This window comes from Anopheles ziemanni, chromosome 2 (assembly GCF_943734765.1).
Source record: "Anopheles ziemanni chromosome 2, idAnoZiCoDA_A2_x.2, whole genome shotgun sequence".
Lineage (NCBI taxonomy): Eukaryota > Metazoa > Arthropoda > Insecta > Diptera > Culicidae > Anopheles > Anopheles ziemanni.
Genome location: NC_080705.1, coordinates 45,269,667 through 45,293,054, shown reverse-complemented (window position 1 = coordinate 45,293,054; position 23,388 = coordinate 45,269,667). Strand labels below are relative to the sequence as shown.

General features: G+C 36.3%; 2 protein-coding genes across 2 annotated transcripts; both read right to left on the bottom strand.

Moving 5' to 3' along the window:
• Positions 1-12,087: 12,087 nt before the first annotated feature.
• On the bottom strand, positions 12,088-12,848 carry LOC131282590 (protein G12-like). The gene is made up of 3 exons (XM_058312095.1): positions 12,503-12,848; positions 12,254-12,420; positions 12,088-12,189 (listed from the first exon to the last, which is right to left on the bottom strand). Exons 1-3 carry the CDS (start codon positions 12,846-12,848, stop codon positions 12,088-12,090), a joined length of 615 nt encoding a protein of 204 aa, XP_058168078.1.
• An 8,391-nt stretch (positions 12,849-21,239) lies between these two features.
• Positions 21,240-23,016, bottom strand: LOC131293653 (uncharacterized). The gene is made up of 2 exons (XM_058321728.1): positions 22,681-23,016; positions 21,240-22,613 (listed from the first exon to the last, which is right to left on the bottom strand). Exons 1-2 carry the CDS (start codon positions 23,014-23,016, stop codon positions 21,240-21,242), a joined length of 1,710 nt encoding a protein of 569 aa, XP_058177711.1.
• Positions 23,017-23,388: the final 372 nt, after the last annotated feature.

Genomic DNA, 23,388 nt, shown 5'->3' with positions numbered 1-23,388 from the left:
GTACATTTGCTATAAGACCACTTAAAATCAATCGGGTTTAAAAGGCGCTATCCCTAACTAATGTGTAGGTACAATAGATTTTTGAGTTTGATAAATGAATTTAAATATCCTTTTCAATCAGTTTAATGATCTAAATAGTTCGATTTGGAATACATTGATTGAAGTTAACTAGCAAAGATGGTTCAAAGATTGTCCAACGTGTCGGAATTGGCCGTACTAGCTCAAATAGCCTTGCATACCATGCCCCGCTTTTAATAAATACACAAATGAATTGCGTACTAACTTAAACCTTTCCAATCGATGATATTCACATTTTTCCTTTAACTAATGAATGGTTTGTTTGCTGCTACGGTATAAACAATTAGTTGGAATACATGGTTTCCTTCCAAAATTACTTAATTAATGATAGCAAATGCATGCTTAGCACATCTATATAGTCTCTGCTATTCTTCCCAGATAATATAATGGTCTGCTCGAGAATAAAACCATAATAACAGCAACATACGACATGCATGAATGTCACGCAATTTTGCTATTGGTAAATTAATTTTCTTCTTTCCTCAAACCTCGTCAATATCAATTTAAACTACTTGGAGCAGAAAAAAGTTTTAAGGAGCAAAAAAATATTTGAAACATTGTATATGAAAAAGGCATCATTATTCTAACGCAACTCAGTTATCAGCTTTATAACAATAATCGTCAATGTAACAAATGATTAATTAAAATGACTTACATCGTTTCCTAGATTATACCATTAGTGGCTTTTATTTCACCAAAAGTCCCTACTTGTCTTATAGCAAATGGACAATCATTGAATCGACTTTCGTTTATTATACTATTTTTGAGAAGCTATGAAAAAATATCAATTCCTGTATTTGTTGAAAAATATCAATTCCTGTTGTTGTCCCTGTAAGAAAATTAGACACGTTTTTACCAAAAAATTATCGAAAGCGAGCCTTATCGCTTTCCTTAAAAATTATCGAAACCTAACTTATCGTTATTTTCATGTTAAATCGTGTAAATCGAGGTGGTCTTATAACAACTGCACAGAGTGTAAAGGAGATATTTGAGTTGTGAAGCATGATATTTCTCCTTACGCAATTTTGGAGGTTTTTCTGTCATGATTTCAGGAGTGTGCAATGGTCATGATAAGAATCAAAGAGCCTTTGACAGCTTATTCAGCTAGGTCCGACATTGTGTGTACGGATCGCTTTCTATTCGCATGGTGTTAATTTAGTAACGAAGAGGAATTCTCTCAAAATGGTTTGAGGATTATGGATATATATGAATTAGCTCTTGCTCATTTCTAAACATTCACATATTCCTCAACGTTTTTAAACCTTTGATTATTTAACAATTTCAGAAACAAGATCTTTATCAGTTTTGAAGCAATTGAAAAGTTGTTTCATGAATAGTACGGATGAGAAAACAAATTAATTTACTTATCAATCTTATTATTTGGTTTTTTATCAAAATTTTTATGCCTTCGCAGGAAAACAGGTGCATTCAAAATGTTTTCATTTAATATGATTGATGATGATGAGTCCCACCTCTTACCCCAACACAGGTTTGAGAATGGCGGAGTTATCATAAGATATTTGTTTAAACTTCAAAGCAAATCACGAAGTGGTGGGATCAAAGTGACCCTTCACGAAAAAGACCAGTCAGCTCTCTTTTCTTTGCGCACAGTGGTTAGCACAACTTCCATAAGACATGAATCGTGGAACCGCTCTCCGGAGTGCACGGCAAAAAAATGCTCTCTCCTATTCGTGTAGCCGGTATCTCCCTTATCCAACATATGGAGGGGAGTTACCACTTTCCAGGATTGGCAAATTAAGCAAACCTTATCCGTGAAACAATTGGTCACGTCGAAAAAATCATCAATGGATGAATTCGAGGCGCCTGTCACGTGAATGCACAAGAGCGACTGATGCAGTTCCTGCAGAAAGATCAACTTCAAATTTCCACTTTTACGCGCGCGTGTCTCAAAGATATGTTGTTCCATGTTTTTTTTTACATTTAAATTTGCAAAACAAAAATCTCATCATCATCATCTGTGATCATCTTGATCGTGGTGACAAGTGCAATGCTTACAAACATTAAATTTAGACAGTACAACTACGAGACATTTCATATGCTATTGGGTTCTACTTTACAACCTGCTTAACATACACGGCACACAAGCGCTTGAACTCGCGAACGTTTGCAGCCTCGGCAATCTCTCTTGGCATGGTGTTGTACCATTGTATACCTTTACAAAATAGTGAATTCCTGGCAAATACTGAAGAAAAGTTCGACGTCCTGGGATCATGAGCCCTACGAGTGTTGTACCGGTGAACGTCAGAACCCCTAACTACTCTTTCTCCCGGTAAGAAGCCCCTCAGGAGTTTGAATATTAGTATCATAGTCTGATACACTATCCGCTGCTCTACCGACATCCATTGCAGGACATCCAGCATAACAGCAGACGACGTGTACCGACTACAACACAACACTAACCTCATTACCCTATTTTGCACTTCTTGCAACCTTTTGAGCTGTGTCCGATTGTCGAGGAACAATATTGATGGACAAAAATCAAAATACGGTGAGATAATTGATTTGTAGAGGTGAACTTTCCCAAAAATATTTAGGTTGTTCCCCAGTCTACTTATCACCCCACACTTCTTTGCCACCTTAGCGATGACCCCATCAATATGTGCACGTCGTCAAGAATGACTCCCAAATATTTCACCTGGGAGACTCGGTCAATTGGTTCCGTGTTGATGGCAATGGAAAGCAGGCCGATCCACTCCCTCGTCGACATTACCATGTAGTGTGTTTTACTATCGTTTAATGCGAGTTTCTTGTATTTCAACCAGCCATCGAGAGCCACAATTCAAAAGGGACTCTGCCTGTTTCACGTCCTTTCGCGATATAAATATTACTGTGTCATCAGCAAAAAGATTTATCTCGCAGGAACGTAAGACCTGGTTCATGTCATTTATATACATAATAAACAATATTGGTCCAAGAACACTTCTTTGTGGAACCCCAAGGGTGTTTTCAATAGGATCTGAAACAGATTTTTTGAAAATTGTCCTCTGGGTTCTACCTGTCAGATTATCGCTGAACCAACTGAGTTCCCTCCCCTCAATACCGAATCGTCGAAGTGTTGTGAGCAACAAGGGTCTCGATATTGTTTCAAATGCCCGTTTGAGATCCTAGAAAACTGCAAGTACCGGTTGTCCGCTATCCATCAACCCCTTCCACTTTGCAAGCACCAGGCTCAGTGTAGTTTCACAGGACTGTCCTTGGAACACAGGAATGTCCACAGGAAAATTGACGTGAATTGTAGTTTAATGTAACATGAAAACTTATATTAGCGAGATAAACATATGAGCGGTGACAAAGTTATGTAGTTTTTGGGCCTGAACTTATAGCCCTTAGAACTCTTAATTCGCCTATTGATATAGTATACTATCAAGCATTTCCAAGAAATAATTAATGTAGTAGTGGACCGTTTTATCACTAAATGCCTTCCCTTTGGAACACCACTGTTTTCATTTACTGGGTACCAAATGGGTAGTTTTTAAATTTTCACCAAAATTACAAAAAGTCGTGTATATTTTTGCAAAAAAACCTTTGCTCAAAATATGCCCTTCACAGAAAAAATAAGGTAAGGCTGTTGTTTTGGAACGCAGTGTATTAATGTTATCATGGATCACTATTCAATTGCTTCGTATACATCAATGTCAATTCACAAAGCTCGAGTATTTACTCAAACATCACTGCAAACAGAGAGTTTTCACTGTGATTCGGCCATTTAAACTTTGTGGCATGGCAAAATATTTTCCACTGATCATTCGCTGTCTAAAAGGTCCATATAAATGAATTGCTACTGCGTTAAATTTTTCAAAGGATGTAAGGATTTAACTGTCAACTTTGCAATGTATCTCGAATGATGGGAAACTAAATATCGAAAGCTTTGCAATCAATCACACAATGACAAACAAAAGCCACATAATTGAAAATGAATGAAAGTGTCAATCGAATCAATACTCGTCACTGGCTAAATTTGGTGTTTACTGTTATGACTTCATACATCTTCTTTGAAATATGTTTGAAAATGTTTTACCCCTGTCTTGTTCAGCCACCATCCTGTTTTACAATCTGTCTTCATTCGCAAATAAATACTACAATGACGAAAAATTTAATTGGTATGAATTAAAGTGAAAGTTAATTTCCACTTCGTGAAACGACCTTCTTTGAAGTAGTGACTTTAGCTTACGAAAACAATCATCCATAACCCTTGAAAAAGAAGATGTTTTGGATCTATTCGTTCGTCAATTGACAGTTTTCTTTGCCCGTTACTAATGGCAAAAAAATATGATTAGGTCCTACAATTCATGACAATAAAAAAATCTTGTAGCTCTTGCGATATGTTTGCAACATGTTCGCTCAATACAAGGTGTTTTGCTGAATCATATTTGATATTAACACCATATCGTCCATATCGATTTCAAACTTTAACTTTCCTGCCTTTCATGCTATCTTTCTTTCCCCATTCGTGGACTAGCGAACCAATTATTATTATTTGGCACGACATCCCCTAGTGGGACAAGGCCTCTCCCTGAAGAGAGTTTTTGTAACCGAAAGACGGTGGTCAGTCGTTTGTAATACCGGAGGGTGCCAGACTCGAGATTCGATCCCACAACTAGCGACCAAAACCGAATTATTTTATACTAGTATAATGTACTGGTTAAACGCAAAATGTTATGAAAATGTATACTTATTTAAACAATTCATCACTCTAACATGGTGTGATTGGCTTTCAATCAGTACTTTTTTAACATCTCTACTGTGGAGGCTAAGGACGACAATGTGTTAACCGATTTGAACAACAGAGTTTTTTCACAAGTGTGAAATATTACAAAACCTCATTGTTTAATTTTGTTTTTCCAAACGAAATTTCTCACTAGTGCATTTCTACATTTTTTACCTCTGAACAAAATTTTGATCAAGGATGTTGGTTTTATTCATCCTCATTCTAGTTTTTTTTTAGAAACATGAAATATCAGACTGATACATCTTTAGTGAAAAACACATACAATATATTGGCCATATGCTTCGATTCCCACCCTTAAGTAGCCATTTTGGGGCGTATATAAATTACGGGCACCCTGTAGTAATCTTGGAATAATTTATTTTTATTATTATCTCTTAATAATTGCCACTCGTCTCGGGCAGTGTGCCAATTCCTTGTTCGATCGTTGTTTTGTTTTGCTCTTGTACGTGGGTCGGATAACCACAGCAAGTGGTTGAGAACTATCGCCACATCCTACGATTACATAGCCGGGAAGGCAATAAAAGGAAAACAAATCTAAGGCAATGGATGATGCTACCACAAGGAAACATTCTGGCATATAATTTCTTGTTATTCTTGTTGTTTGAGCAATTCAGCTTTTGCTGAAACAAAAAGCAATTCAGCTTTTGCTGAAACTGATCACTAGAATTCAATCGAGACATTTGGCGCCATACCCATAACCCAAAAAATCGTACCCTATTTTACTTTTGTTATGTTTGAAGTTTTACTTTACCGTATTAACTTGAGTCGTATGCTTAATCTCCAGCTTCTTTAGGTTGGAGTTTTGGTTTGTTTTCATGCACGTTTTCTACGTCAAAGACCATGAGTTCAAAGCAGATGATTGAATTTCGATGATTCAACGATGGCGATTTAAGCTGTTGGTTGATAATTACTTCTAACACCTCCATATACTGTAAATAAAGAAAAACGACAAATAAAGTACCGTTATTCTAACAATTTCAATTACCGTTATTCTAACAAAAACTCACCTACACATCTTATGAAAACATCTAACACACCACGACTGGATTTTCATTCTCATGCAAATATGTAAAGTGATGTATTGGCCTATCCAAGATTTTTAAATTGCATGCTATAAAGATTACAACTAAAAAAACTTCGTTTTAACTCTTTTTACTATATTTGTATTAGGAGTTCGCGACAGCTGAGCGGTAGTGCCGGTTACAAAATCGGTCCATGAGAGATCAACACCTCGACGGCGTGGGTTCGAAACCATCCAAGACCCCTCATGACCAAAGACGATCGTATCGTATAAGTTTATATATAGTTTTTAGTTTATATATATAACAATTTAAACAAAACTTTAGTATACAAACATACAAATCTTTTTTGAAAACATTTAAAACGTATTTTTAATTTAAAGATGAACTATGATTGTACTTTTGCTACTAATTAGCTGATTGTGGTTGTGTAAAAACCACTTATTCGCAATGATTTGGGTTTAGCAATATGGTTCATTTGCATCGATAACCATCATATAAATGCTGGAATAATAATGTACAAACATGTACTCAAATCAACCAAAGCAATACGAAAACAGTACCCGTTCCCAAATGAGGCTTGGACGAAACTGCGAAGGAGTTAATAATAATCCGAGGCTTTTAATGCCGTTCTAACATTTTCGGGTATTTTATGAGAAGGTAGAAATCGATTTGGAAAAATTTAGGCTATTCTTTTAAAGAATGGCGTAACTCCATTAAAAACATGCCGCTTTCACCCCATTGGGACTTCTTGGCTCATTTTCCCCTGCAACTTCGTAAATACTAAAGTTGAATATTTTCTTCCTGTGTTCAACGATGCTGTCTACGGACTGTCATAGGCACAAGCAGAAATCAATAACAGCACGTTTCCTGTTCGGATATTGAACCATTAGCGAATAATAACTTTGACAGTTTCGCACGAGTCATTTTTGCGATGGGCTCGCATTCAAACACAGGGTTACGTTTTTTTGATGATTATGAGAAATTTTTGAGAGATATGCACACATCGATTTCAAAATGAGGAAATGAATCAAACAAGTAGGAAAGTGTGTAATTTTGGAATAGAAATTTAAAAAAGCGGAATCCAAATAGTGTAATATGATTACATATCCTTTCTGTATACATAAAATATTATTATACAGTAGATATCCGACATACGCGGTACTCGACATACGCGGATTCGGAGATACGCGGTTTTCAAAGTTTGACAGTAGATTGGGTTTATAACATCGATGTAAATTCCTTAGATGTGCAACCACACTAATAAATATGTAAATTACACATTTGCATAACTTACGCTTTTTATTTCGTTTATTGCAATTTATTTTATTCGAATACGTCTGCATTGCATTCATATTAATGGAAAATTTTGTTATATTCTATGATACATGTACACAAGAACGCGATCTCGTAACTCCTAGTATAAGCTATGTGTCAAGCAATATTCGAGATACGTGGAAATTCGAGATACGCGGATTTCTCTGGTCCCCATTATCCACGTATGTCGGATACCGACTGTACAATATTTCTTCTCAATTATAGAATTTCTCTATGATTGCATGTTTTTGTCAAACAAATGTTCGATGTTTATGGTTATGCCGCTTTTTCCAACCAAACTATTACTGCTGAAAATTGTACCCTTGGAATAAATAAACGATTTCGTTAAAATAAATTACTATGTCATATACTCACTGAGCCCCTAGGAGAGATTTATTTTTCTTCTTTTAAACCGACCATACTAACGAAAACATGTGCGTTACATAGTTCCTCTCGCAGGCATTCACAGCTGTACGCTTTTAATTTAGATATGCACTTCGATTCTCGTCGGTTCACATTTACTTAAAAATCGGTTCACATTTACTCAGTCCATTATTGATATGCATTAAATATTCGTTTCTTGTCTTAATTTACCAGTATTAGGTGTACCGTTTCTTAAACGTCCAGCAATTCTTAAGGTCAGGAAAGGCATGTTTTCTTACCTCATAATTTTGTTATACTGCATTTTATTGTTTCTAATATTATTTTTGTGATTTAGTGTTTCAACACATAATTATAAGTTTTCATTAAAGTTACAAATAATAAGTAGAGTTGTTTCAAAACTCATCAATTATAATAAAAATTTTCCTTTATATTTCCCAGTTCAACGTGTATCTTTCACATAACGCGGTTGGTAGTTTCATTGCGTAGTTGAAAACCTTTTTCGTACCAACCACCAACAAAAACCTTTTTCATACCATGTTATAGCAAACGGTCTGAATTATCGCTTTGGACATGAAGGTTTGGACAGGATAACATTAAGCACCGATGTACCAGGTAATTCGATTTGAAAACGAGTTAATGTTACTGAGTTACAGTTAAAAAAATCGAAAATCAGAAATCATAGACCCGTGTTAATTCAATTTAATCACGCATACCGCATCCTGGTAATAGCAGGACTTGAGGTGAGGTCTTCCCATCAATTTTCCTTGTTTCATATTCTGTTGCAAATTATAACCAATCCTTTCTTGACCCTTCCTTCAAAGTGAAGAGAAAAAATAGCCCTATCCCTTCGAGATGACCGTTCAAATCCCTACGAACGCCATGCTTTCCCTCTGACGTAGAAAAATGAGGATACCAATACATTCCGCACTGGAAATGTTGCGTTTCCTCAAAATCTTTGGCTTTTGTAGCTGATAGATGCAAATGAACGTATTACTATTCATTCAAAACGAGGTAAAGTTTCAAGTTATTCTTCCTATGATCAATTTATCCCTATTTTTCGCTAAAGAAGGTCAAGTTTTTAGCCATTGTTATGTAGAAAACAGAACCTCGACATCCGGTATGTATTACATTTTGTGTATGTGATAAGCAGAAATTGTTTATCTCAAAACAAAAAGTTTTACTCAATTGTCAAAATATTTGTACTTTGGTAAGAACTGCATTATATTTATGCTAGATATTCGCAACTACATGTATGGGAAACAATTTTGCAACAAATCTGGATTTGAAATCAGGTTTGATAAGCTTTAAATAGCGTTATGCTTAGCAGAAAAAACAAGAAACTTTCTTTTCATTTCAAAATGTTCATAAAAAGTAAATCTTTGTAGTAGAAGTCGAATATCATCCGCATGTACGAAAATGTAGGAAAATGAGCTTGTTTAGTGCGCGACGGCATAATTTTAAGAATATCGTATCAAAACCAATTGTGTATCAATATGAAGAGGCAGCGCAAAACACATTCTCTAATTTTTACATCTTTTAAATAATTATTCGGGGGTTTCGGCCCATGAACATCGGGGTCACCACCTCGACGGCGTGGGTTCGAATCCCAACCGAGACCGGACTCTCCCCTGTACGAGAGGGCTGACTATCCACGTACAACAGGGAAAACAAGGCTCGTAAGCTCTTAACGGGCAGGCATGACCAACAAGGTCGTTACGCCAAGAAGAAGGAAGGAAATAATTATCCCTCTCAAAGCAAATGGCCTTTATTTCTGTTTTAGCCAGATGTGTAGATTTAGACTTTTGTGGTGTAGAGTACCTCCTAATAATTTTGTTTTGCACTACTTGATGTTTACTTATTATTTTTCCAAACATGAGATATTTTCAAATGTTGGATGCAAAATGCAGTTATATTCTAATTATTTTAGCTTGTCATTTATTTATATACTACACGAAGCTCCCATCAACATCACTGTGTTATCCCCATATCACTAAGTTTGTGGAAAAGATGTAAGATCATGATATCTGGTTTGCAGAATACTATTCACCCTTCTCTGACGAGCCTACACCTATGTGCCATTCTCGTATATGCCAGAACACCAGCTGGTGGTGTCACATCAGCACCGCATCATAAGCATACAAGTAAGGAACTGGCAATAACGTTAAAGAAAACCAGATTTGCGAGTGAAGTGCTAAAAACGGAAGAAAATTATTCCTGACAGAGGCTCATGAATTGCAGCCTTGTGCTGCAGATCGCCCTGGCTCCCTACTTGAATCGGGGAGTCATACGCTTTAAGATGGCATGGTAAATATCTTCGGAAGTCAACCATCAGAGGTGGTAAAAGTGACTTTGTCTATTACATTAAGAAAGACAACACTGGCAACCCAGCGTGAGGCGAATTCGTTCATGGTTCATTAAACTCTCTCCCCATTGTTCAACACGCGTTGGCTTTGCGCTTAAAGTCAAAGCGATTCCTCGAATATCTTTAGCAAGTCTACGATGTACTTCCTTAGGTAGGTCTGCGTATCATACAGCTATGTTTGTGTTGAAGAGTTTTGTATGCTGTGGTATGCAAGGTGTTTAAAGTCAATCATGTAAAGTTAAAAATTTCATTTTGTACCTCGATTTAAATAAGAATAAAACATCATATTTCAAAATTACACAAATCAAAACTTACATTTTGAACCAAATATTGGTCTATTATTTACAATATGAAAATTATAATGTTACTTTTGAAACGGGACGTCGCGCTGCAGTGTGGACCCCGAGTATCTTTCACATAACGCGGTTGGTAGTTCCATTGCTTAGTTGAAACCCTTTTTCGTACCAACCACCAACAAAATCCTTTTTCATACCATAGCATTTGTTACTGGAACACTATTTAATTATTTGAACGGCTCATTTTTAACATTTATAATTAACATACAAAGTTTCAGTTCCAAAACCTGTTTCTTTTGTGAGAAATTGAAATTTTCCAAGGCTTTTTATTCACATTTTACCAAATAGGTTACCCAGGAAAAATTACCATACATTACAAATAATAATTGTAGAGCGCATAGTGGAAGAATGTTCTGATAAGATGTTTAATTATGTATTTCTACTATGTTTTGGTGTACGGGCAGAGGATTACGATGGACTTAAAGTTTTCATGTCATCGGAGGATTTTTATGTTAAAAACGATAAGAAGACAATGTTTTGTAATACCCGCTTGATCCATCCTGAGCAAAACGATAAAAGATCATACAAACGATAATACCACGATATGCATTTTTTTACAAACTGTTCAGAAGGTAAATGAATTATTTCAAAAACGGACAGTAAACTAGAAAATACAACCAACAGTAAAATCGGGTTTCCGCGACAGCGGAGCGGTATCGCCGATTAAAAAATCGGAACATAAGCGTTGGAGGTCACCACTTCGACGGTGTGTGTTCGAATTCCAACCGATACCGGACACCTCCCCTGTACGAGAGGACTGACTATCCACGTAAAAAGTCTCGTAAGCCCTTAACGGAGCAAGCATGACCAAGACGGTCGTTAGGACAAGAAGAAGGAAACTTGAAAATAAAAATAATGTTTTCCAAGGTGAGCCAGCAAATCACACAGTAGAGCATAACCATGAAAATGTCTTAGTTGTTACAAAGCTACTATAAATAGTACCAAAGATAAAGTGTATGAAACAGACACTATCTGATCTCATTGAAATCTACCGGAAGATAAGAAATAATTTGCGATATTTTGCGATACTACTTTGTTTTGAATAATTTGCGATACTATGGAACCAACAGCAAAATAAATCAAATCCGATCTTAAGTAAAATATATTTCATAGCATCTTATGTGCAATACACAAGAGCTCTCCTGCTAATCCCATGGATTTGGCCAAATAATACTGTCTGCAATTGTTCTGTTTTCGATTTACCAGCTGCGTCTCGTCACACCCAAGTTCCGATGATTCCTGGCCCTACGGGATACTGCATCATTAACGCTTCTCAGTTGACAATGGTCGTTTTTCGTCCGTCTTAGACTAACTGCTTTCATTAATCAAACATAACAATACTCCCCTGTTATGTGGGCCCGTGATAAACAAAAGATGTAAGAGAAAATCTTCAACAACCAGGAAGCAGATGAATTTGGTTTTTCTTAAGAACTTTTTCAAACAACCACAAATTAAAAAGAACAGCAGAAGATTATGCTTAGCTTTCATATCATAAATTAAATGCACGGATTGTTTTAACATCAAAAGTGATACGCTGCTAGAAAACGAATGCAATATTTCATTCAGAAGTCAGTACCATATTTCGATACTTAACCAATGTTAATGTGCAACAAAATACGCATTTTTTTAGTAGAAGTGTCATATTTTATGTCATTGCAGTAAAACATTGCATTCGTCTTCTAGCAGTTTTGCTGATGATAAATCTGTGAAAGTTTTTACGTAAATGTTTAGTATTGATTTCCAAACACACAGTAGTTTTTTTAGAGCTTGAATGCTTTATTTATGTTATTCTCGATTTTCATTCGGCTGTTGGGTTATTGTTCATTTCCATCCAAAAAAGGCCTTGACCAACTCTACGATGCGATCCACATCGATGCCATGGTCTCGAAGCTTCTGCACCAATGCTTGAACCTCTACAGAGTTCTGTAATCCAATATGGATAGTATTTGAATAGTGGGTTTTATTAGGGTCCTTTTATGCTAGTTACCTCAAATAAGTCGACCAGTTGCTTGTATTCAAAGCTCTGAAGTTTCTCAAAAAGAGCCTTGAACTCTGGGCTGGTCTGCATCTTCTCTTCGAACAAGGCCTCTAGTTCCTCGTGTGGCAGCAGTGCAAGGGCTTCATCAAGCAGTCCATTCAATCCTCCAGTTCGCACTGCAAGGGACATCAAAATAAATATACATACATACATGCATATGTAAACATGTCACGTTTGATTGGTTTCTACGATACTTACATCTTTTCACACCAGGCTTCAACGGAGTCAGTCCGAGGAATTCGGCAACAACATTCAGCGATTCGTACGCTGGAACACCGGCATCCTCGAGGTAGTTCAGAAGGTCACGCACCTCCGTCAGGGTAAAGAACTGATCCCATACCTTCGCAAATTCATCTCCTTGAAGATAGAGCAAGGCGCTTTGAACTTCCTTGTCGGTCATCAGGTAGCGAAGTGCCAAGCTCAGCAGATCATCCAAAGGAAGAAGTGCGACGAAGTCGTCCAAATCGTCCTGAAGCGAACGAGCAGCCGGAGCGCTGGCCGCTGTAGCCACCAAACAGGCAATTACGATCACTGCAATTTTCATGGTTGCACTTTGATTGGTATTGATTCAACTGATGCCATTCTTAGCATTGGTGCAAGTGCTTTTATACTCATTTGTTTCCAATCTTGAAGAGTTTCAAGTAACTTTGTAAACCAGGTGGTCAAAAGTCGCTTATCGTATCACTGGAAAGCATTTATTATCCCACTTGAACCATGTTCAAGTACCCATCTGCTGGCAACAAGAAGCCTCCTTATCTCAAACTGCTGACAAACTATTATTTAACGTTATTCAGCCTACATAAGCAATGTTCTTATCAAATGCTTACATGAAATCAGATACATTTGTTTAACAATCGTGAATAGAAAGTTACATCACAGTTGTAACGGTTTTATAACATCAGTTGAAGCCGAGTTAGTTAGAATGATAATAATCGAACGAATTGATCGAAATGAATAATGAGTGATGAAATGATTGCGATGCAACGAAACGTCGAATTCGAACGTATTTTGGAATCTTTTGCAAGGTAGTTAGCAACGAAAATTGGAAGAGCTATGGCCTACTACTGAACCGGGATGGATTTATGTATTGAAAAAGTATGGAAAAGTAGAAGTTGAAACGAGAACGATTGAACAAGCAGTCTTGTTATAGATCATGACCTAAGTGGTTGAATAGAGGATAAAGAAAATAAAGCTATGCGAAGAAAATGAATAGTCGAATTTGAAAGATAAAATATATATATACACTGCGTTCCAAAATGATAGCCTAACAGAGGTTTTTCATTCATATGCTATTTTAAATTATTGCAAGGTAAAACAAACGACAGAAACATATTTCCTAATCTAAATCAAAAGTGTTTCAGTTCTAATTAATCAGAAAAAAATTATTTTAACATTTTTAGTCAAAAATTTAAAAAATGGAGTGTCCCATAATGATAGCCTCCCTTCAAAAATCATTCACATTTACAAAGAAACCCAGTTCCTAGCCACGTCACTAGTTGCGAAAAGTAATTTATAAGTTCTTTTCTTTTAATTTGTAACTTAATTTGAACATTGGAAGCGGAAAACAATTATAGGAACGAGAAAAAAGTCAAATTGATGCTTATCGCTTTAATGGCAAGTCGAATCGTGAGATTGGAGGCTGGAATAGATCCACAAACGTCATTAATGATTAAGTAAAAGATACCAGTTAATATAGGCATCAGAAGTCTCTTGGTCGTCTACAAAATCTTTCCTCGCGTGTTAATCGGAAGATTTTTTAAGTTGTTTTCAATTCAACCAAAGGTTGCCGTAGGACAAAACGATTTCTGGTTGAATGTACACAAAAATGCTGTGTTGTGAGCTTTGAACTCATGTTCTGATATTATAAGAGAGTCCATGGAGAAAGTTTCTGCTCTCAAACTTCACCAAAAAGTCGCTAGATTGGAGTTTCCTACAGAACATATGACATGGAAGAATGTGTGGAGAAACGTAAGTTGTCCGTTTGCAGGCTTGTTAAGATTTTAAATTTTTAAATTATGTTAGGTGGATTATATTGATGAAAAAAAGTTTAATATTGATGGATCGGATGGTTACATCCATTACTGGCGAAATTTGAGACGATAGCACCATTTTTCTATCGTTGCAATTTTGAAGGTGATTCCGTCATAATTTGGGCTGCGTTCAGTGTTCTTAGTAGAAGTGAATTGGCAATTATACCAACACGTATGAACAGCGATATGTTTATTGACATCCTGTGCCATCGTTTGAAGCCTTATCTGGAAACTAATAACACTCAACAACTCATTTTTCAGCAAGACAATGCTGCCGTGCACGCAAGCAAGACAACAAGAACTCACCTTGCGCGGTCGGGTATCAAAACAATGTCTTAGCCAGCCGTTTCCCCAGACCTTAATGCAATAGAAAATATTTGTGGAAGGCTAGTTCAAGAGATTTATGAAGATGGGAGACATTACGAGACCATATTAGAGCTTAAATTTGCTATCCGAAATGCTTGGCGTTCCTTATCAGTATACACGTTAGAAAAATTATCGGAGAGCATGACATCAAGAATTTTCCAAGCAATAAATCGTAATGGAAAACCCACGGATTACTAAATCATGAGTTTTGAATCCATTTATGCTATTTTTGTTGATAATTTAATCAAAATCCTAAGTGAGGCTATCATTGTGTATTGTATGTGTAAGTAATCTATTTATACTTACAAATATTTGTGAATTTTTTGGAAAAAATTATATGCTCGGTATTCGCCCTGCACCTGATGGGGGTCCGCGACAGCCGAGCGGTAGCGCCGGTTAGAAAATCGACCCATGAGCGCCGGGGCTCACCACCTCGACGGCGTATAGAAACGAAAGAGGCCACCAATGGCTCAAAGTTTCTATAAAACGTTTAAACAACAACAACCTCGACGGCGTGAGTTCGAATCCCAACCGAGAGCGGACCCTCCCCTGTACGAGAGGACTGACTATCCACGTACAACAGGGAAACAAGTCTCGTAAGCCCTTAACGGGCAGGCATGACCAACAAGAAGAAGAAGATTCGCCCTGCACAGAAAAAACTAGATGAGGCTATCATTTTCGGGCGCAGTGTATTTCGAGAAATGTTTCGTGGAGATCATTTTCCGAATTCGTCATCCAGCTAAGAATGTGACGTATGTTCATTAATGCCAGCAGTGAGCTCATCAATTGAAACGAACAAAACGATGAGATCACGACAATCTGATTCATTTGTTGGACTTTTGGTAATAGAACTACCAAGATTTGCGCCATAGAAACAAAAACTAAACATTCTTACACAACACAATTGATGATTTTCGAGACAGTTTGCATTTGGTTCTTAGCAACTGGTAAACCTTTATTAACTTAACTTTACTCTTAAAAACCGAATGATACAATCGTAAGTAGTCGGTCTGATCAGTCAAGATAATGGAATTACTTCAACGGGAGTAGAAACTACATTCTATACAGAAGCCTTATTAAACCGTCAACTTTATTTAAAACTCACATTTTAAAGGGCTTTTGCAAAGAGCTACCACCTTAGAGTGATTTGTTGGTCATTGTACCAAAACCACATCCGATAACTATAAGACCACTATAAAAGTTTTCACCCTTAGGGCAACGATTGGTATCAACCCAGAACAGTGTCAGTTTCTTTGATCTTCTACTTTATCCTTGCTTCTTTATATATGTTATTCCAATGTCCCATCCAGATTCAGGATGATATTTAGGAAGCTTTACCCGTCAAAAGTAAACTACGTACTATCACACTACACTTAGTTATTTATGTTACCTTTATGTAAAACCTTTTGATTCTTATCGTCGTTGTGTAGCATAGGTTTTGGCTTGATACTATATATTGGTAAATTGTTTATTCACGCTAGACGCTAAAGTAAACATATGTTTGAAGTTGCAACTTTACCGCTAAAAGATGACCATCTTTAGTATTGGAAATTAAGACAAACCATATCTTGAATCTTTGACTTGTAGGAACAATGCTGAGTTTATTCATGATGAAATTTATTAAGTTATAAGTCTTAATAAGTCTCTGATAATGGATCAAGGGCAATCAACAAGAGATATCGGAGTTAATGGAAGTTCTATTGTGGTAACTGTAAGATAATTATCAGATTGGACTTCTACTACGTTAGCTTGACCTAATTTGAGAATAAACCCAAAATCATAGTTACAAATTACTTCCAATGGTACATGTGTTGCAAGTGAGAGGCGCTTGTCACGAGGATAAGAATGAGCACGTAGTTGAAAAATAGTTGCTTTTACCTTCAGTTAATCGGAGAAGACACATGTAAGGGGTCTATATAACTGTTTTTCTCTAGTCGCTATGAACATTGATGCACTGAATAGAATTTAAATAATATGTAATAGTTGTCGAAGATTAACGCTGTGTAGTGAAAGGCTAATACAACAATTTGAATACATAATGAAACCGAGGTAATTTACCCAACGTTATGAAGGTAGACATTTCTTGACCGTTATTGTCACCGTTTAGAACAGAAATTATTTTTTTTAATGTTTTGTTTTGGACCAAAACTACATAAAATGGATTAATGATTTTTTGCACTAAAATATAAACCATAATATTCCTAGATGTCTTGAATATTTCTTAGGAGCCATGAGATTTTATGATTTAAAGTTGATATGTCTTTCCACATTATTTCACCTACTGCTTAGACTACCCTTTTGCAAAATTTTCGTTTGTTTTTATTTGTTGAGTCCATTTCGAGTATATTTTTATTTTTACATTCAGCAATGAGGGAATCTTCAATAGCTGATTTCGAACCAAAGGGTTAACGTCAGCTATGCTTTCGTTCTTAATAAATAATGTAGTAACTCTTTGTGTCGAAATGTAAAGGCTAGGCAGACGTTGAATTCTTTTGACCACTAGCGCCGCCATGCTTTTTTTCAATATGCGAAAATGTTATCAACAAAGTGCTATGCATTAAAATTAATATGTTCATCATTCTCAAGTTGCCATGTACGCTGCTAGGTACTAGTCTGGCTACGCAGTTAATGGAAAATAAGCCTTCAAGGTATTCTAAATATAACATTGAAAGACGGGTGAGCAAGCATTGCTGAATGGGAGTTGCATCGTTCGAATAGCAAATAATGAATTATAAAAAATTGTAGCAATGTTTTCTGTTGATGCAGAAATACAATAGCAAGTAGGAAATAATGTTTAAAAGACCACCAGGTATGACAACCTGAGAAACTAAGCCATGGCGACATCATGACCGTTTGAATCACCGTTTGAATCTTATTCGATAATATTTAAAGATAAGTAGTCATGAAGATTAATGGTTCTTATTTTTACTTAACCTAGTTGACACAACGGCAAATAATACGTTAATCTAACAATAGTATATCAGTGCTAAGCCTTATAATTAGCCATATTTCATTCGTTATCAATCTGAACAGCCATCACCAACAGACCCTGAAACAGATATCAAGAAAAAAGGAAATTGGATCATCATTCTTCCATGGCCCAAATTTCAGTCATCCAAATAATCATTTTGTTGTGCCAGTTCAAATCAGAGCAACCGATTGTTCTCCCCGCTTCTGGCGATTGTATCCTTTCTATAGAAAAGTATCATTGTTATTCTTGTACGCGCTCATCTGCCTTTGGAGTGGCTTTTATGTTAAGGGACGATTGTCAACAGCAGAATTAAAATTTGCCATGTTCTTACCCTGACTGGTTCCTCGTTCAAATCCTCAAGCCGTTGTTCTAGTTGGGAGTTTTTCGACTTCGAATTTATTCTGAAAGATTGCTCATACAAGTATATAAAAAAGGACATGAAAACAGATGTGTACTTTCTGGCAAGCCTATAGCTCGTCATTTCTCGCCTGCGTCGTAATACTGTTTGAAATTGTATAATATCATCAAGCAGACAATTGAGTGTGAAAGCTGAAGTGATGAAGGGTTATTTATGATAGAACATTTTTCTACCCAGTTTATTAAAAAGAAAGAAGTGTAGAATTGAGTCCTTGCAAGATCATCATCATTTATAAAATGTATTATTCGATATCAAGCTGAAAATAGTTTATATAATAAATTCAACAAATCGATTCATAATCAATGTTATTTCCATTAATTCAATTGAATATGAACGATTTCTTCTTTTCCATCAGAATATTTTTCTGCACTTATGTGCAGCACCAAACACTTTATGTGTTTGTGATGTGAGTATGATTATCGAGTACTTTTAGATATTTTGAACAGTTTCCAAATAATTTGGAACCCGAATAAATCCTTCGTGTGATCGTGTTTCTGCAAGCTTGTTTCTTTTCTACGTGTTTTTAAAGGGTGAAAGAACCTCTTGGACATGGTTTTGTTTGATACAACGTCCATATGCATAAATCGTTTTCTCTCATATCGTAAAATATAAGTTTATGTATAGATTGTTTCTACATTCTTTCAAGGCGACTTTAGCTCTTTTCGAAATTTCACATTGTTTGTAGAATTAAGTTTTGTGCAATCAAACATATAGTCTACACGATACAATCTACTTCACCACAAGTGCATATTTTTAGTAAACCAAACGTGATTCAATTTTGTGTGATTTTTATTTGTGTATTTCAATGCTTATGGTGTTAAAATAACATTTTTCCATCAAACGAAATAGGGCATGGTATCTTAGTCTTACATTGATAAGAAGATATTTTGCCACTACTGGCAATTGGTGTTGAAGTAACTTATGTAAAAATACTATTTGTGAAATCGAGATAGTGCTCATTGAACGCCAGTATGGTTTGCATCGACAAAAGAACGTTCACATTTGTCATACATTTCTTTTTAGTTGCAAGATAGGAATTTTCCTTTGCAGTTTTTCGTTTCGCCGTTCGCAGCAGCATCAAAATAGACTGCTTTCATTCGACGCTTGATATGGTTTCACTTGTTTAGGGTGTTCACATTTTCATCATGAAATTTCTCGTTTGCCAAACGGCTGGCATGCTTTACCATTCAGATTTGCTGTCTCAGCAGTTTTCTCGTATGAACAGATTTAAGTTATCACGTAGAGATTCACTCAATTTAACAGGTAAATGATGTAGAAAAACTAGACAATGTCGAATTTGATCAGCCTTCTGTTGGTTTAGCGACTCGTTCAACAATATGTAGACAATTATGTTAGAAATGTAAATTGTTTCCGCAGACACTCGAAAACTTACTATATCGAATGAAACTCGTTGAAAACGAATCTTTCCTTTGCCCATGCTATTGTACTGTGGAAAAATTACGTGTTATAAAATTAAATTTATTATTTATTTATTTGCTTATGTGCTGTAGTTTTCCAACAGTTTAAGCAAAATTAAATAGAATTTTACAAGGCATAATTTCTTAATGTACAATACTTAACAGTATAGACTACATGAAACGTTTAAATACTATATTCAACGCTTTGAAACGCAAAGCAGCTGGATGTATATACGTATGTATGTTACAAGGATGCTCTTTTTAAAGTGCAGTTTTAATCTACATCATCTGATCTGATCTCACGGAACATCTTGAGAAGCCTTTCCGTTTTGGGTATTACAGGGTAATTCTAATCTAATAACATAACAAACTCCTTGCGAGTTCAATCCATTTGGCATTTAATGATTTGAAGTCAACTCCATTAAACTTTTCGTCGTAGCTGATTCTACAAAATATTAAACAAAATATTAAACAAATTTAAAAAGATGTGCCTAATGGTATGTTCTACTAAAATCGATTGCAATTGTAATGTGCACCTGGTGTCATTATCAGATTTATTGGTGCAAGGTAGGCATTACAAGAATTTTCATTTATCATGGGAGAAAGTTAACAAACTCAACATTACAGCAATACGTAAAAACATCTCTGAAACTGTGCTTAATCAACCTCGTAGAAATCCTTACAACGCGTATTTGGTGGCATTTTCTAGAAATACACCAAGTTGTCAAATAAAAAGAAAACCACACATATTCTTTTATTACTTCTTAGTGGCAGATATTGAATAACCTAAAATTCCGTCGATTCTGGATGAATGTGCTCTTTCAGTCGCCTAGAAGGTGCACAGAAAAATAGCGTGTTCTGCCAGACCGCGCTCACGTGAACGCCCTATGGAAATAAATTTGTCAATTTCAATTTATCAACCTCCCTTCAACGCTTCGAGAGCCATCTGAGGTCGTCTGAACCTGCCGTAGTGACTATTCTCACTACGAATCAAACCACGGTTAGACAGGAGCGAAAAGTTACCCCCGTTTCCTTTTTGCACTTTTCATTCGAAACCAACCGCTTGGCATCATGCCACACCTACTCCGAACCCGCCCACGCATTTGGTCTATTGTTTGGCAGCAGTTTTTTTTTGAAAAGATCGTTTTTCATTTGAAATGATTTTTCATCCAACAAAAGTGTTGAGGAGAAAAGTGATGATACAACAATGGAGAGGGTCGGTTTGTTCCACTAAGAATAATACGAACGATTTCTTGGGGAATCTAGAGGTACAGTGTACGTAAAAAACGGCTTCGGCCGACTTACGATGTTGATAGCCTAGGTTAGATTCATCAAAGCAATAGCATTGTGATATCTGATAATAAATCTAGTCTGGTTCCAAAACTTAATTCATTCTCAGATTATGTACCGTGTGAGTAAGTGTTTTAAAAACAGTATACATTAATGCTACAAGCGGTTGATATTTGAACAGTCACACACCCTAACACACGCTTTTCCGTTTGATTGCCATAATTATTTTTTTAACAGCAAATACGGTTGACAATCAAGTATTTATTAAATAATATTATTTTGAATAAATTAAATGCAGAATACTCTGAATTTCACACGAAGAATAACTTTTCTTCGTTCTATATTTTTCACTGCGAAAACTACTACCACGATGGTAGCAGAAAGCTTGACGTATCTCTGAGATGCCTGACTTTATTTGTAATATGTACTATTAGTAAGTTGTTTATTTCTTATAAGCAAAGATAGTTACAGCATAAGTTATCCACTCAGCAAGAAACGCTAAAAATGCAATGAATAAACCAGTTCCCAGGAGCTCCCAAACTGGCACTAGATCCTCCGTCAAGACAATAAGATCGTTGAATGTTTGGTCTCGTTTTTTGTATATCCTCTTTGGAAACCAACTTTGATGTACCTTCTGATAAACGCCAACATCGAACAAAATATGCATGTACCGTTGAAACTCCCTCGCAGCCGGACTCATCCAGCTGAAGGCAATCCAATGTAGTTTCCAATATATGGGCGGTTTGAGCACAACCAAATCGAGTTTTGAAGCTAGATGTACGTAAGCCAAGTTACTATTCATATAATATGCTGTATCGCAATTTAACACGGTCGCATTGTGCAAAAGCGTATCTATATAAATGATCTCTCTAGAGGCAATCAATTTTTGTAAGATTTTAGGGAATTGAATGAACTCATTTTTCAACAAAATTATAGTTTGATTGAGAGCGATGAACTCCTCAATGGTTTCCGGATTTTTCTCGAAGGGATCTGCTGACATCAGTGACAACAGTATCGCCTGGTATGTTTCGCTGAGCAGAAAAATAAGCACGCATATCGCACAAACCGTCAGCCTGCTAACCAGTGGAAGAGTATGTTCCGGGCTGCCACCTCCAAAAAAACATCTTAGAATCAACAAGCGCGGAATATAGCGAGGACATAGCAAATTGCTAAGCTGTACTGCTAACAAAATCAAAACGATCACCAACCAAATATGCCATTTGAACGGTGTCAGAAGAAGCTGCAAGTGCATTCTTTCGTAACGCCGCGGCAATACTACGCAAAATTGCCGATTGTTGTTCCAGTATGCCTTCTCAAAGTAATTGCCATTCATTTCCACCGGGTTAAGGAGTACATCAATTTGACCAGTAATTAACTTTGATATCAGTGGTTGAAGTAGGTTTTCGGGATGGAATCGAAAACGTGCACCCTGGCGGCGGAGTATTATTTTAAAAAACTCTATGTCTAGGCTGTGAAATTCCTTGTTCTTCATGTACGTGTTCACCATGATGGGAACATAACCTACTTCGTACATGTACCCTTTAAAGCTGGTTAAACGCTTGCCAAATAAAATATCCACCGCATTACTATTGTTACCCACATGATTCCACTGACGTGTTATGGAGCTTGATATGTAGATACTAGCTTGGCCGTCATCAACTGGGGAGGCAACGAATTGCAAAACCTTTAGTATACCATAGTTTACCAACTCATTTGCCAACTGAATTATCTGAGTGTGTGCTACACCATGAAACAGCTGAACGAAAATTGCATACTTATTGGGGTTTTGGAAGAGTAACATCTGACCCCAACCGCACTGTAATAAGTAAGAAAAGAGCAAATGCAGTATTGTGTGACAATTGACGAATTTTTGTTTCACTTACCTGCAAACCTTGCAAGCAAACTTGAATCACCATTGAATTTTCGCGTTTTTTTCCAGAGAAATTGTCATGGAACTTCACAGCAAGAGATATGTTTTTTTCATGTGTAAAAACTAAATATGGTCGCGCCACCTGTAAACGAACTATGGCATCGTCAAACACATTTCCAGAGCACTCCACGCAAAGAATATCATGAGGTTGAGAAGAATCTTGCAATATTCGATCAATTACATCGCGTATTAGAGAAAATACTTCTGATGTTAATAGTGATGAGTGAACTTCTGACACCCCCGTGATGATTGCTACAACTATTATCAAGCTGCGGAAATACTGCTCCATTCTGTAAGCTACCTGGTACTGCCATGCAGAAATCATTAAACTCTTTTATATGCTAAAGCCGCACATAGCCACAACATGCACATGTTAGCTTCCCACAGCCAGAAACTAGTACTACTGGCAAATAACTACCATAATGACTTTTAAAATACCATTATTACGAGTTGAAGGCACATCTGTTCTTTAAAGGGCTGCATCAAAACAAAGTTAAATTTATAAAATACAAACACACTTTTTCCACATGCCGAATACATGACTTCATGCAATAATGTTAAGGTTAATAATTTTTACTACATTGTTGAATAACCGCTATCCCATAAATAGCTTTGTAAATTAATCCAATATTCTCATATTTTGACTTTTTGATGAGACTTT

Excerpts from the sequence above, each read along its gene's own strand:
- LOC131282590 (XM_058312095.1), bottom strand. The coding sequence starts at position 12,848 with ATGAAAATTGCAGTGATCGTAATTGCCTGTTTGGTGGCTACAGCGGCC. Across the intron at positions 12,421-12,502 it reads GAAGCCTGGTGTGAAAAGAT|TGCGAACTGGAGGATTGAAT; the intron begins GTAAGTATCGTA and ends TGTCCCTTGCAG. Across the intron at positions 12,190-12,253 it reads AACTGGTCGACTTATTTGAG|AACTCTGTAGAGGTTCAAGC; the intron begins GTAACTAGCATA and ends ATTGGATTACAG.
- LOC131293653 (XM_058321728.1), bottom strand. The coding sequence starts at position 23,016 with ATGGAGCAGTATTTCCGCAGCTTGATAATAGTTGTAGCAATCATCACG. Across the intron at positions 22,614-22,680 it reads TTTGCTTGCAAGGTTTGCAG|TGCGGTTGGGGTCAGATGTT; the intron begins GTAAGTGAAACA and ends TACTTATTACAG.